This window comes from Micropterus salmoides, unplaced genomic scaffold (assembly GCF_014851395.1).
Source record: "Micropterus salmoides isolate LMB-PRFRI ecotype aquatic unplaced genomic scaffold, ASM1485139v1 Ms_hic_scaffold_4, whole genome shotgun sequence".
Classification (NCBI taxonomy): Eukaryota; Metazoa; Chordata; class Actinopteri; order Centrarchiformes; family Centrarchidae; genus Micropterus; species Micropterus salmoides.
In genome coordinates, this window is record NW_024043372.1 from 38,039,982 (window position 1) to 38,053,731 (window position 13,750).

The 13,750-nt window shown below is 42.3% G+C and overlaps 1 protein-coding gene across 3 annotated transcripts in view; it reads left to right on the forward strand.

The window, feature by feature from the left end:
- iqsec1b (IQ motif and Sec7 domain ArfGEF 1b) overlaps positions 1 to 13,750 on the forward strand; it is a 220,914-nt gene that overhangs the window by 197,584 nt on the left and 9,580 nt on the right. For all 3 annotated transcript variants that reach the window (XM_038696642.1, XM_038696644.1, XM_038696643.1), the window contains 5 exons: positions 3,528 to 3,807; positions 6,274 to 7,535; positions 9,218 to 9,379; positions 10,484 to 10,606; positions 13,348 to 13,514. In XM_038696642.1, the coding sequence (XP_038552570.1) occupies positions 3,528 to 3,807; positions 6,274 to 7,535; positions 9,218 to 9,379; positions 10,484 to 10,606; positions 13,348 to 13,514 (1,994 nt within the window). The remainder of the gene's footprint in view (positions 1 to 3,527; positions 3,808 to 6,273; positions 7,536 to 9,217; positions 9,380 to 10,483; positions 10,607 to 13,347; positions 13,515 to 13,750) is intronic.

The window sequence follows — 13,750 nt, forward strand, 5'->3', positions numbered from 1 at the left end:
GTATTCAGTGCAGAGTAGATTTTTGGTTGCTCAAATTAAATCAAATTATCTTTTCTTGATAATATTTTCTCTTCAACGAATAACTTGTGTGTGTGCAAATATCTTTTTCTGTGTCAAAATGTCCCATCACACACTAACCATATAACCTGTAAGTCCCCAAAAATTGAAAGGACAATATTCAGTTTTCTAGAGTATATAGAGTTTAGAAAAAGCCTGTCAGATGCGACAAAATGATCCCATCTCATATGAAAGTGGCACAAGATTGAATGGTGAACCTTTTTAAAATGAGGGCAGGGTGTCTGCGTTTGCTTATAGATTTAGATTCTTCACTTTTCTTTGGGAGAGCATCATTTATTGCCAGTAAAGAACCAGCACCAGAATATCATTCAGGCATCCATCTACAAGATATTAATTAGCAGGAGGATCTATTTCACCACTGCAATTAATGAAATGGGAGTGTTTATACATAAACATCTTCAGAGAGTTTCATTTTTCTTAAATCATATCCCATTGTATTGAAATCCTGAATCAAATGAAGCCACATTGGAAACATGAAATTTGTTTCAAGGAGCAAAGTATTGAAATATAAAGTTTTGATCTGTAACAAAGACATTGATGGAAAATAGACCTGTATAAAGCCCTAGAAGTACATCATACAGTAATAGTATGTGAGTTCATGGTAAGAATTTTGGGTCCTTTTTGATAGTAAAGGAAACGTAAATGGAAACAAATCTGGTGTGGTAGTGTGTCAAGTCAAGATAAAACAGAAACCAGTTTTCTTCTAATATTATGATGACATTTCATTACATCAGTGGAGGGCAAAGCCATTTTCGATGATTCCCAGTTTGTTCAAAATGAGGTTCCCTCCGTCTTGACATATTCTAAGAACTTTGGACTCATTCCTCTGCCCTTTTTATTCAGTTTGCCTCTGCTTTTTTTGGGGGGGGGGGTATTCATTTTAATGAGGCTGTATAAATGCTTGGCACAGACTGTAGATTTCTCTCTGTTAGTCGACGGGCAGTCTAAGGGAATCGGATCACGCTTTGAGTGTGCTGCGGGAAGACAAGTTGGTTTGCACATGACTTTTAAAATTTTGCAAGGAATGATTGCCTTCAACCACCCATACCTGTTTCAGTGAAGCTGTTTGTATCTCTTTTTGGAGTTTCTTAAACACATTGCATGGTTCTTTATAGTGGAACTAAGAGAAGAACATATTGTGTAATGCAACAAAACCAGCTAACTGAAGACATAAACATGGCTTATGCTTTCAGTCTTCTTAGAGGCGTCTGTCTACTCTTGTTTCAAAATGAGTCCCACATTTCAAGCATGCTAAGCCTCTCTTCAATCTAAACAAATGGATTTTTCTCTGCTGGAGCAGACGTATTACACCCCACCCTTCAGTCTAATTAAAGGACTCTCAGTCTGATTAGATTGGTTCCTTTTTAGAATTAAAATGCATTGAGGATGCATGGGGATTGCAATAAGGATGTAGAGAGGGGATTTATAATGAACATCGAGTGTCCAGCTTGGAGAGAGAAGACATTTTCTCTAATGAGAGATGTTATCCCATGAAGGACCATCAGCCTACCTCACTGTGACTTGGCTAAAAGGCAACAAGTCATCCAAAATTGGCTGTTTCGCATGGCCTTCCAAAATGTATCGTTTGTCAGTGCCTTCCAAATATGTTAGAAATGATAACTGTTCTGTCACTGCTGTGTTTAATTTTGTTCTTAGGCACAAAAACTACTTAAAGGTTGGGAAAAGGACCTGTCAGAACCTGTTTAGCCTAGCTTAAAATATGGGTATAGCCTAGCTAGCTCGCTCCAAGTTTAAAAAATCTTCCAACCCATACCTCTAAAGTTCATTCATTTGTACACAAAACAAAAAAATATTGTGGTTTTTAAGGGCTGTTATGAGCTTGATGTATTCCGTAGCAGCTGGGGGCTGCTAAGCTAATAGCTTCCTGGTTCTGACTCTATACTTCATGCACAAAAAGAAGCACAGTATTGGTCTTCTCATCTAACTGTTGAAAAGAATGTAGATAAGCACATGTATCAAAATGCTTAACTATTCCTTAAAGAAATTTTGTGATAACACCTGCCTTCTTGACGGAGACTACCGCCATAATTCACATGGAAAATGTGGCTTTTAGACTGAATGCAAGAATGTTTTATGCCACCCTCTGGTATTTAGTTTGCATGGGCTAATAACAGACAGTATTTATTACTACTAATTTCATATTGCACGTACTATGTATTTACTGCTTTGAGCACCTTCTGGACATCAAATTGCTTCCCTTAAAGGTTTGATTTTAACCTTTATTATCTAACCTTGACACGTTCTCCCACAGAGATTGAGGTATTTGACAATGTAATGCAGTTATAAATGCGTCTAGATGGATATTTTTGTTCTCAGCCTTTTCACTTCATCCATCATGATACGCCTATTGATCAGATTTTGATAAATAAAATAAAAATCTTGCTGTAAGTTAGAAAAGCATACATCTCCACCATGGATTGTAATTGACAAGGTGAAGTTCAGGAAATTGTTTTTTAAAAATCTGGGCCCATAACTACATAACAGTGTCACCTCACTCTTGGCTGTGTTTGATGAATTGGAGCCATGTTTCTCTTCCAGACTGACTCTGACTCTGCTGTTGATACAAGGTCAGATGGTGCACAGGCAACAATAGGCCTACCGTGTAAAATGAATTTGTTGTTTTCTGCTTTCTGAAGGTGGCTTTGTTAACTGCTGTTGTGTGCAAATATCAATGAAGGCAGTATACTATGCTTTACTCACACTCACCATACAAATCACCTGCCAGCTTTGCTGTCCACCTCTAAAGCTAGATGCTGATGGAACACAGTTCTTTCCTCACGAGTGTCAGTGTGGTCTTTTCACAGAGGGCATGCTGCACAAAGGAACTGTTTCCTACTACAGATTTTTAACAGAAGGCCTGTGTTACAAAGTGCAGTGTTTGAAAAGCATGGGCATTTAACAGACAGACACTATCAACTTGCATTATGGGGTTTCCAAGCTTGACCCATGTGCAATGTCTTTACATAACAGAAATCTCTCTTTGCTGAGCTGGCTTCTAATGCATTATATTGAAATATCTATATGATGTGCATTATTTAGGAAGTGACCAGATCTGGGGTTGACATTTAGCTGCTGTAGTCTTTTGGCATTGTGTTGCTTTGGTTTTTACTGAAAGACTGAGCTGCTGATTTTGAGGTGATTTCCTCAGTGTTTGTTGTGCTGTATGTGGGTTCTTTGGTATTCATAATTTATTCATATACAAGATACAGTGATACAGTCTTACAACTGCTAAGGATGACTTGAGGTATTTCCTGCATTGCCCGACTATAAATTCTCTTACTCTTATTTATATCCAGCCAGCAGTATCAAAGTTCACTTTTTCAATCTGTCACATGCTTCTTGCCGAAACACAAATCTCTGCATGCCTTCAGGAAAATGACTCAGCGAACTGACCCGCTGTGCTCTGTGTGTGTTTCTGTGTGTTGCAGTGTGGAAGGTGATGCTCCAGGCAGTGAGGTGGGTGCCTCTGTGGACCCTGTCAGCGGCTATAGTTGCATCCCAGTGACCCACAGCGGTGGGCTCGGCCCCGACCACCTGGACAGCCAGCTCTACGGACACATCTTCCTGCCGGGCCACCCGCGGCCTCGCCGACCCAAGCTCCAGCACTCCCAGTCCATCCTCCGCAAGCAGGCAGAGGAGGAGGCCATCAAGCGATCCCGCTCGCTGTCAGAGAGCTATGAGCTCTCATCAGACCTACAGGACAAGCAGGTGAAGGGTGACACACAAAGACAGGGACAGGGGTCTATAAACATCTAATATAGGGCCGGGTGATATGTTAGACACAATATCCATCCATCCAATCCCAGCTGCCATCGGGCGAAAGGCGAGGTACACCCTGGACAGCGACCACAATATTAATAAGAAAAATAGATACAAACTGCAGGATTATATAGAAAATGCTTGCAAGATGAAAATTATCTTATGCATTATATCAGACATTACCCAAAACAAAACTTTATACCTTCACACTTAATTTTAGTTTGGAATTAATTTTTATATGCTTGAAATCAAAACTGCACTAATCAAATTTTCATATTAACAGTGGGACAAATTACTGTGTGATGTGCAATTTATGGTTTGTATTGACATAGTGTAATTTAGTACTCATAGTTTACTTAACGCAGAGCGTTTTGTGATGCTCCGTATTTGTATAGCACTTTTCTATACAATGCACTACATCTGCATTCACACACATTCATTCACTGAGCCTAAGTGCTCAAACAGAAACTAACATTCACACACACAGCCTGGTGGCCTAATTCAGGGTTCAGTATCTTACCCTGGAGGGGCCGGGGATTGGACCGCTGACCTTCCTAATAATAAGCAACCCGCTCGACCGCCTGAGCCACAGTCGCCACTCGTTTTACATTACATTTATTTACATTTACACATTTGGCTGACGCTTTTATCCAAAATGACTTACAATTGCTATACATGTCAGAGGAGATGTATAGCAATTGGAACAATTAGTGGTTAAGTGTCTTGCTCAGGGACACAATGGTGGAGGGATTGAACCCGGGTCTGTCACACCAAAGGCATAGGGCTGGGCGATATGGCCTAAAAATAAAATCTCCGATTTTATTTACTTTAATTCAATTTACGATTTTTTCCGATTTCCCCCCCTACTTAAGGAAAGCAATAAGGTTTGTTGGTCAGTGCGGCTTTGTTCATCGCGGAGAGACTGGCATTTTTCATATTCGGCTGGATGTCTCTGTTTCAGGTGTTGGAATAGGTTTGTGGTGCTGCTGCCTTTCACTGCGATAGGCTTTAGGCAAATGTTGCAGCGTGGTGTCTGTTGTTCCACATCTGTCGCAGCAAACCCATACCAGTTCCAAACAACAGATGACTTTATTCCTTTCTTGGGAACAAACTTCCCGCTCTCACCGGTAGCCATTTTGTCGCTTGCTGTTGCTGTTTAGTGTATGATGTTGTCGCTATGGGAAACGAACACTACGGAAACCCCGGGGAGCCAAAAATGTGCTATTACACAAAAACTCGATTTACTTATTTTTTAAATCGCCCGCAACAAAAAATTCGAATTAATTCATTCAATCGATTTTTCGCCCAGGCCTACAAAGGCATGTGTCTTATCCATTGCGCCACTGCCACCCAGTTTTAGTGTCAACCCAGGGTCCTACTCAAATCCACTGTCAGCAGAGCGTCATATTTTACAAACGAACAGCAAACTGTAATATTGGACGAATACAACATAGTCTAAGGAACACAGCTGCAGCTGACACATGCAGGAAGACAGAAAATTGCAGACAAAGGAGAACATCCAAACTCCACACAGAAAGGCCCGAGACGACCTGGGTTTGAACCTGGGACCCTAAATATCAGCCATTTTTAAATGTCATCACTACTCTTCTTGAGTTTTTTAGTTGGCTGATTTCAACAACTTTGCTAACACAGCCAAACATGAAGCAAGCAAGCACAACAACAGATTTCATTTCAGAACTACATAGTGCCAGACAAAGCTTCCACCGGTGGGAGCGGCAATGATAGGGACGTCATTCACCATGATTACAAGTCAATGAGAGTTATTTTTGGACAGAAATACTACATAAGGTTGCTTTTATATGTCTTTTGAAACACCCTCTATAGGTTTACTACTTCACACAACAAATAGCTGTGGTAAGGTTCCATTCTCAGCAGTGATCACCCATTTTGAAGTTCCAAAGCTCAGCCAAAATTATTTATATATAATATTTTTTATATATAATATTTAGTCATGCAAATCATTTTTGATTATTTTGTCACGGTCAGGAATGAACTTTCTCGCTCATTTTTTACAGCCACCTTTGAAGCCTACAGAGTGTGAGTATTTTATAGTTGGTAAATTAAACTTACCAATTCTTGTTAGAAGTGTGGCAAACACATTTCTTTCCTATCAACAAAAGGTTTATGTGATTGATGATGATTGTTATAATACCTGCCAATGAGGTTGCACACTTCTGCACAGCCGTCGTATCAATCGTATAAACAGCTGTGATTGGTCAGACCAGATCCAGGACAGGTGGAAATCTGCCTGAATGGGACAGGTGGGCAGATGCATCTACTAGAGCCAATAAAACATGACCATGGGCATAAAACCTTAGCAAAGAGACGATTTGAACTGTTCCCAGTTGTTTCTCGGATGCACTTATGATGCTAACTTTGCTTCTCTTCCTGTAGGTGGAGATGCTAGAGCGCAAATATGGTGGGCGTTTCATAACCCGGCATGCAGCCCGCACCATACAGACAGCCTTCCGCCAGTACCAGATGAACAAGAACTTTGAGCGTCTTAGAAGTTCCATGTCTGAAAACCGTATGTCCAGACGGATCGTCCTGTCCAATATGAGAATGCAGTTTTCTTTTGAAGGACCTGAAAAAGTCCACAGCTCCTACTTCGAGGGAAAGCAGGTCTCGCTAACAGATGATGGCACCAAAATGGGCGCACTGGTGCAGTCAGAGCATGGTGGGGAGATGGGCATGCAGGCCAAAACCCCCACGACACAGAGCGACTTCACAGACGCTATCACAGAACTAGAAGATGCCTTCTCCAGGCAGGTCAAATCTCTAGCTGAATCCATAGATGATGCTCTAAACTGTCGCAGTCTGCACGGTGATGACAGCCAGTCGGAGCCAGGGAGAGGGCATCAGGATATGGACAGGGAGGTCAGCTGCCAGGTAAAACCCTCCCACAGTGCTTCAGAACACCGCAAACTGGACGAGATGACGGCATCTTACAGCGATGTCACTCTTTACATTGATGAAGAGGAACTGTCCCCACCACTGCCCCTGTCTCAATCCGTAGACCGGCCCTCCAGCACAGAATCAGACTTGCGTCAGCGTTCCCTCACCTCCTCCCAGGACTACTGGTCACTGGCTCATAAAGATGAGAAAGGGGATACAGACACCAGCTGCCGCAGTACACCATCCCTGGAGTGTCAAGAGCAGCGCTTGCGGGTAGACCACCTACCTTTACTGACCATTGAGCCTCCAAGCGATAGCTCGGTGGAACTGAGTGATCGTTCTGACCGCAGCTCTTTAAAGAGACAGAATGCTTACGACCGAAGCCTCAGCAACCAGCAGAGCAGCCCCAAACACATCAGCCACAGCCTGCCACCCAGAGGGCCTTCCAGAGACGAGGACACCACACGCCATCGGCCACGCCAACTGGAAGCCCACTTGGCCATCAATGGCACCGCAAACCGGCAGAGCAAGTCAGAGTCCGATTTCTCTGATGGGGACAATGACAGCATCAACAGCACATCCAACTCCAATGACACCATCAACTGCAGCTCTGAGTCCTCCTCCAGGGACAGCCTGAGGGAGCAGACGCTCAGCAAGCAGACGTACCACAAAGAGACTCGCAACAGCTGGGACTCACCTGCATTCAGCAATGACATCATCCGCAAGAGGCACTACCGCATTGGGCTAAACCTCTTCAACAAGTACGTACACTCCACTACATGAGATCCATTAATAGACTGCTCACACAGAGCCAGACACAATCTGATACACATTTCAGTCAGGACAACTTTCATCAAAGAACTGATATTGCGGATTGTGGTTATGTTGGGCGGTATGGCTCTGTTCTGGGTTCTCCCTGACCGTGAGAGCATGAACACACACTTGTGGGTGTACACCCACACACATCGGCCAGCGCAGAGATAGGCTGCGGTGGAGACGAAGTGAAGGTAACTCTGAACTACTCAAGTTGGCGACAGTTACCCTCGTTACTGTAGTATCTGCAATAGAACCTCTCGAGTAAAAGACGACGCTTATCGATACATCTGTTTAACAAGCATAACATGTAGAAGGTGTTATTTGATCTGCTCTGTCCACGTCTCTCATCCTCCCATTATAAAATACCACTTCGCTAACGCTAGCTTGGCAATTAGCTAGATGTTCAACGAGCTAAATGAAAGCTGTCTGTAATTTAACTGTTTAGCTTAGATTGCCATGTAGCTTCAAATTGGCACGTAGTTACCTGCAGTGATCACAGCAGAGACAGAGGGAAGGAGTACAGGAGGAAGGACTGATGCCATATGCAATGCGCTGTCTTCTTCTGAAACAGTGAAAAATATCGGAACCTTGACGACTCTAGCTGTCTGCGCTTAGTCTGTATGGCTCTATCCATGACCAGCGACATGACGCCAAGAGCGCGTCAACAGCAGGGGCGCATGTTAGCATCGTTGATTCTTATCGGGCTAAATTCTCTGCCAAAATCCATTTCCCGATACGACTCTGTTAATGAAATGTGGCGAATCGGATTGATAATTATTATGAATTCCTATCAAATACAGCCTGAAAGGTGGAGCTGGGGTGGCAGGCAGGTTACGGCATCTTAAATAAGGAACCTTGTATGAAATTTGCCAATAAATGCTAAGAGATTAATCAGCTGTGCTATCAGCTGATGTGGCTGGTTTAAGATGGCTGCTATAAGCTGATGTCCTGGGATTGTGAGCTGAGCTTGACTTTGTTGCCTGCCTGAACAAACGCTATGCTTGATTACATACCCAATCAGAATCAGAATCAGTTTTATTGCCAGGTATGTGTACACATACGAGGAATTTGACTCAGGATTGTACATTGCACAATAATAAAATAATAATAAAATAAAATCAGGCACAAGCTACAGAATAGACAACACTAACATACTGTACACACTATGAACAAAACAATATAGACATATCGACAAATTGCAACTCTTATGTATGATAAATATGCAGTGATGTTGCTTGAAATATGACTATCTGTCTGTTCTACTTAAAGTGCAAACGAATCTGGAACTCATTCTGCTCCACTTCACACAGAGCGATTCATCTGAGCCTCTGTGATTCCATTTAATCATAGATGACTGTCGATTTGGTTTCTTCCATCCATTGAGTTCATTTTAATCATTTGTGATCAACACAGCAGCAGACAGGGGTTCACTCCTCCCCACTCTCAACCCTCATCCCGTTCCTTCACCTCCCTCCCTGCCTCCTTAAATCCTGTCCATCGTCTGACACACATTTGGTCAGGGGCAGAAGTGCAGTGGGATAATCAGAGATTTGGATTGTGTCCTCACTCTTTCTTTTTTTTGTCTGTCTCTCTCTCTCTCGCTCTCCACTCTCTCCTGTTTCTCCAGGAAACCAGAAAAAGGCATCCAGTATCTGATAGAGAGAAACTTTGTTCCAGACACTCCAGTGGGTGTGGCACACTTCCTGCTCCAGAGGAAAGGCTTAAGTAGGCAGATGATCGGAGAGTTCCTGGGTAACAGACAGAAACAGTTCAACCGAGATGTCCTCGAGTGAGTTTGCAGTGAGAAATTTCTGTGTAATCTTTGATACATTTGTATGTGCAGATGGGATCATTTTGTCTCAACCCTGAAAACATCAAGATTTTCTAAAACAGGCTTTTGATTTGGCTTGCCAACTATGCCAGTGCACAGCCTTCCAGAAACATAAATCATTATTTAGTTCAAAATAGGGTTGCCAGTTTGCAATCTACACAAACAATCTTTGGAGTTTCTGGGTACTTAATAACGACTCAAGTTACACCCAGGAAATAAACAGAAATAGAATCCACTCAGGAAATTGCTGTGATGCTCAGATAAACATACGTACCTCATTTTGTCCTTTTAATAGAGAAAGGAAGTATCTAAGTATCATCATTCAAATAGCACCACTACTTCATGCTTTAGATTGGACAGACTTATCCGAAACACACTTGAAGCACACCAGCTCTATCAGAGCCCATTGAGATTCAGTGGAGGATAAGGCCAGGAAAGGTCTGACCGTGTCAGTTTGACAGACATATCTAAAGGGCTCCTTGAGAAAACGTCTATAAATCCTGACATGCAAAGTATAACAGTATCAGGGCTTTGGAGAGCAGTGTAACACTCCTCACTGACAGACAAAGTTAGTGACAAGCCGATGAAATTAATGGAGCAATTAGCAGCTAAAGAGCACAATGTTTTTCTCAGGAGTTAATGGGCACAATTCTAAATGAATGCTGATGTTGCTTTTTGCCTACTGGTTGGGTAAATGTTTGTTTGCTAACTTGTTAGTCATAAAAAGGTGATTATGTGTCAAATGTGTGTGATGTCGAGCATGTTGTGGAGCTCTCCCCCCTCTTTTTGTGTTATTGAGCTGAAACAAGGCTGTGTCCTGGAAACTATAGATTTAGGAGGTTTTTACTTGACAGCATCTGTATTTATCTCAAAATACAACAAAACAGTGAAAACTAGCAAGGAACTATAGCCGTCTGGAGCTGGAGCTGATGAATGAAGGTCCACACAATAAAGGCAGCTTTGTTGAATAATCACGTTATTCCTATTTGAAAGGACTGTGTGTATTTTCCTACCAAAATGGATCTTCCCACTTACTGCTGCTAATTGTGTGTCTTTCACCAGCTGTGTGGTGGATGAAATGGACTTCTCAGGTATGGAGCTGGATGAAGCACTCAGGAAATTCCAGGCACACATCAGAGTGCAGGGAGAAGCACAGAAGGTTGAGCGGCTGATAGAGGCCTACAGGTAAGAGACTCCTCTAAAAGCTGAGGACACATGACAGGGTTACATCTCCCAAACCAGCTTAGACTCAGTGATGGCTGAATCATGAAAATAATCTCTCCAAGTCATGTCTTTTCCCACAGCAAGGAGGAATAAAGTGATGTTTATTCTAGTGCTGGGCAACGATTAACTTTTTAATAGCGATTAATTGCATTGTTGAATAATAATAATTCTAAAGTAGTGTTTTGCGCACTTTTAAAAATGTACTGTTACATACACAAAAGTGCAATAACATGTGATTTGCAAACACTTTAAACAAATAAGGTGCTTTTTACCAGCAGTATTCCCTTTATACAGCAGCAATAAAATATTTCTTCTAAATCTCAACTTTAATGTAATCAAATCAAATATTAAACCAAAGCTATTTGCCACTGCCAGGGTGTTACCTTTTATCTAGCGTGTTAAAACAAGTTACCATCAGAGTCCAGTTTTGTTTTGTTTTTCTGAACAGGTATCAGCAGAAACATTTTTTCTTTTATCAGGGAGCAGCAGAAACAGTTGAAACCTGTCAGAGTGAGGTGAAGTGGTTGCCACAAAACTAGATGAAGGCCTATCAGGTTTAATAATTTTAACTCAAGTTAAATAGGCTACAGCTGTGTAGCGCACACAAGCCGTTGCCATGGTTACTCTCCATAGAGTGCCTGCTGTTTACTCACGGGGCACTTTTCTCCTGTTCACCTGAGGAGCACACAGCGATTTTAAGAACGTTCCTCGACATCTTCCCAGTACCAACCAGCATGCAGTGTGCAGCTCTCCACTTCACTGTGGCATCTGATCGCTTGTCTTGCTTTTGTTTATCTACTTCTCCCACACGCTGCATCCAAGTAGTCTGCCGAAGCCTCCCCTCCGCTGTTTGTCTGGGTGGCTGATTTGCAGACTGATCAACATCCCACCCCCCTGTGACCCAGGGTTTGACTGGATGTGTATTCAGAGCCAGTGAGCAACGGACTTTCAAAATAATAATAATAAAAACTGCGTTAACGTGCGATAAAATAATTGTCGCAGTTGATTAATAACTGTTCAGCAATAGATAGAACGACAAGAACATGTTAAAGTGCCCAGCCCTAGTTTTTCCAACAAGGGCAAACATCAACTTAGATTATTTACCACCAAAACACGTCATACATGAATGATAGATGGCACAAGCTAGCTTTGCACCATTTCAGAAACCATTACCCTCTAAAACAGAGGTGACACCAAAAAGAGTTCCTTCCCCTTAGGCATAAGAGCATCAAATGCAGCAGTGCAAAACCATTTTAAATCCAGACTTTGTTCTACCAGATCATTGCAGAAAATTAGTTAGTTATAATTAGTTTAGAAAGTTGAGGAAAAACTCCCTTAGGATGGCTGATTGATGTTGTTTTTCTGTAGTTTATTTTTTCCAAACCTTTGGTAGAAAGGTGCTTTCACGCCCACAGAGAATTAGCTTCGATCAGCACTGAGCAAGGACATTTCAGCCTCAGTAAACACTGCAGTCAGTGTTACACTGGGGAGATAATGATAACTGATCATCTGGTGCTCGCCTGCAGCCCAGTCCAGATATGATCATGAACTGACTTTATGGTGACTCAGAAAGCTGTTAAACGGTCTGTCTGATGGCTGCAGGCTGTACTGCCAGTCTTCAGTGGTACTGGCTCATTGTTCTTTTGACTTGAGGCTATGAAGTATTATTAACTGTATATGACTACAGCTCAAATAATGGAAAGCTCAATATCTGTATTGACAGAGGACATGAACAGGGAAGGTTACCGATTTATTTTGCCTTGAAGGAAAGTTTTCATACTGATACTTTGTCCTGTAATGACGAACGGTCTGTGTCTCATGTTCAGTCAAAGATAATGTTTTTTCTGTGTCGCAGTCCAACTAAAATTTGCATTCTCCTCACTTTTTGTGTATCTGTTCATTTCCTAGCCATTTCATTACCATACCGTTGTTTAGTTTAATTACCTGTTATGTTAACCACAAATTCCCCTTGATAGCGCCAATACACATCACTATCATGTGTCTGTTTGTGTTTAGTGTTATAGTTGAGATTTCCATTGTCCTTTAACTTGGTAAGTTATTGAATTAAAGATGGGGTTGGTAACATTGAAATGATTGGATGTCAGGGTGTTAAGAGAATTTCAACAAATAATATAACAAAAAAATCTTTAAGAAAAATCTTCTTTGTCTACCAAGTGTCTTACCAGGCGCTAGAAACCATTGTGTGGGAGGGGACGCCCTTCAATTCCCATCCTGTTAAGTATTCTTTGACGTCAGCGAGGCTGTCGAGGGCGCTACCAAGTCTGAGGAGGAAGCTGCTGATGTTATTAATATGTATTTCATTTACGTTTTTTGTGAATGGCGGAGAGGGCGGCACGGTGTCGTGGGTTCAAACCCCGGCCTTTCTGTGTGGAGTTTGCATGTTCTCCCCGTGTCTGCGTGGGTTCTCTCCAGGTGCTCCGGCTTCCTCCCACCATCCAAAGACATGCGGACTAGGTTGATTGGTGACCCTAAATTGTCCTTAGGTGTGAATGTGAGTGTGACTGGTTGTATGTCTATGTGTGGAGTCAAGGAGTAACGGAGGGAGCGCTGAAATCACAGATGGAGCTAAGTGACAGGCAACAACGTAACAATGTAACAGGCCATGTGGGTATGCGGATTTCTTAGATAAATTAAAGTCAGTTCAACTTTAACGTTTCTGTGTCCAATATTCTCTTTCGCAGCCAACGCTACTGCATCTGCAACCCTGGTGTGGTGCGACAGTTCAGGAACCCCGACACCATCTTCATTCTGGCCTTTGCCATCATCCTCCTCAACACTGACATGTACAGCCCCAATGTCAAGCCTGAGAGGAAGATGAAGCTGGAGGACTTTGTTAAGAACCTTCGAGGTACTTTGTTCCCCCTTCCTGCCCCACATCCAGCTTACTGTCACAAAACCAATATAATCTTCTGGCGCTACTGAGCAGCTCCAAGGATAAATAAATAAATTGACTTTTATGCATGCATGTTGCCTCAATTAGGTTTTTTTGTAACTCATGGCTGAGAAAGCTCTGCTGTAGAGGCAAAGCACTTTTTTGTTGCTCTCGACATATTTTGAGGGTATTAGCAGGGGCTTTGTGGCATG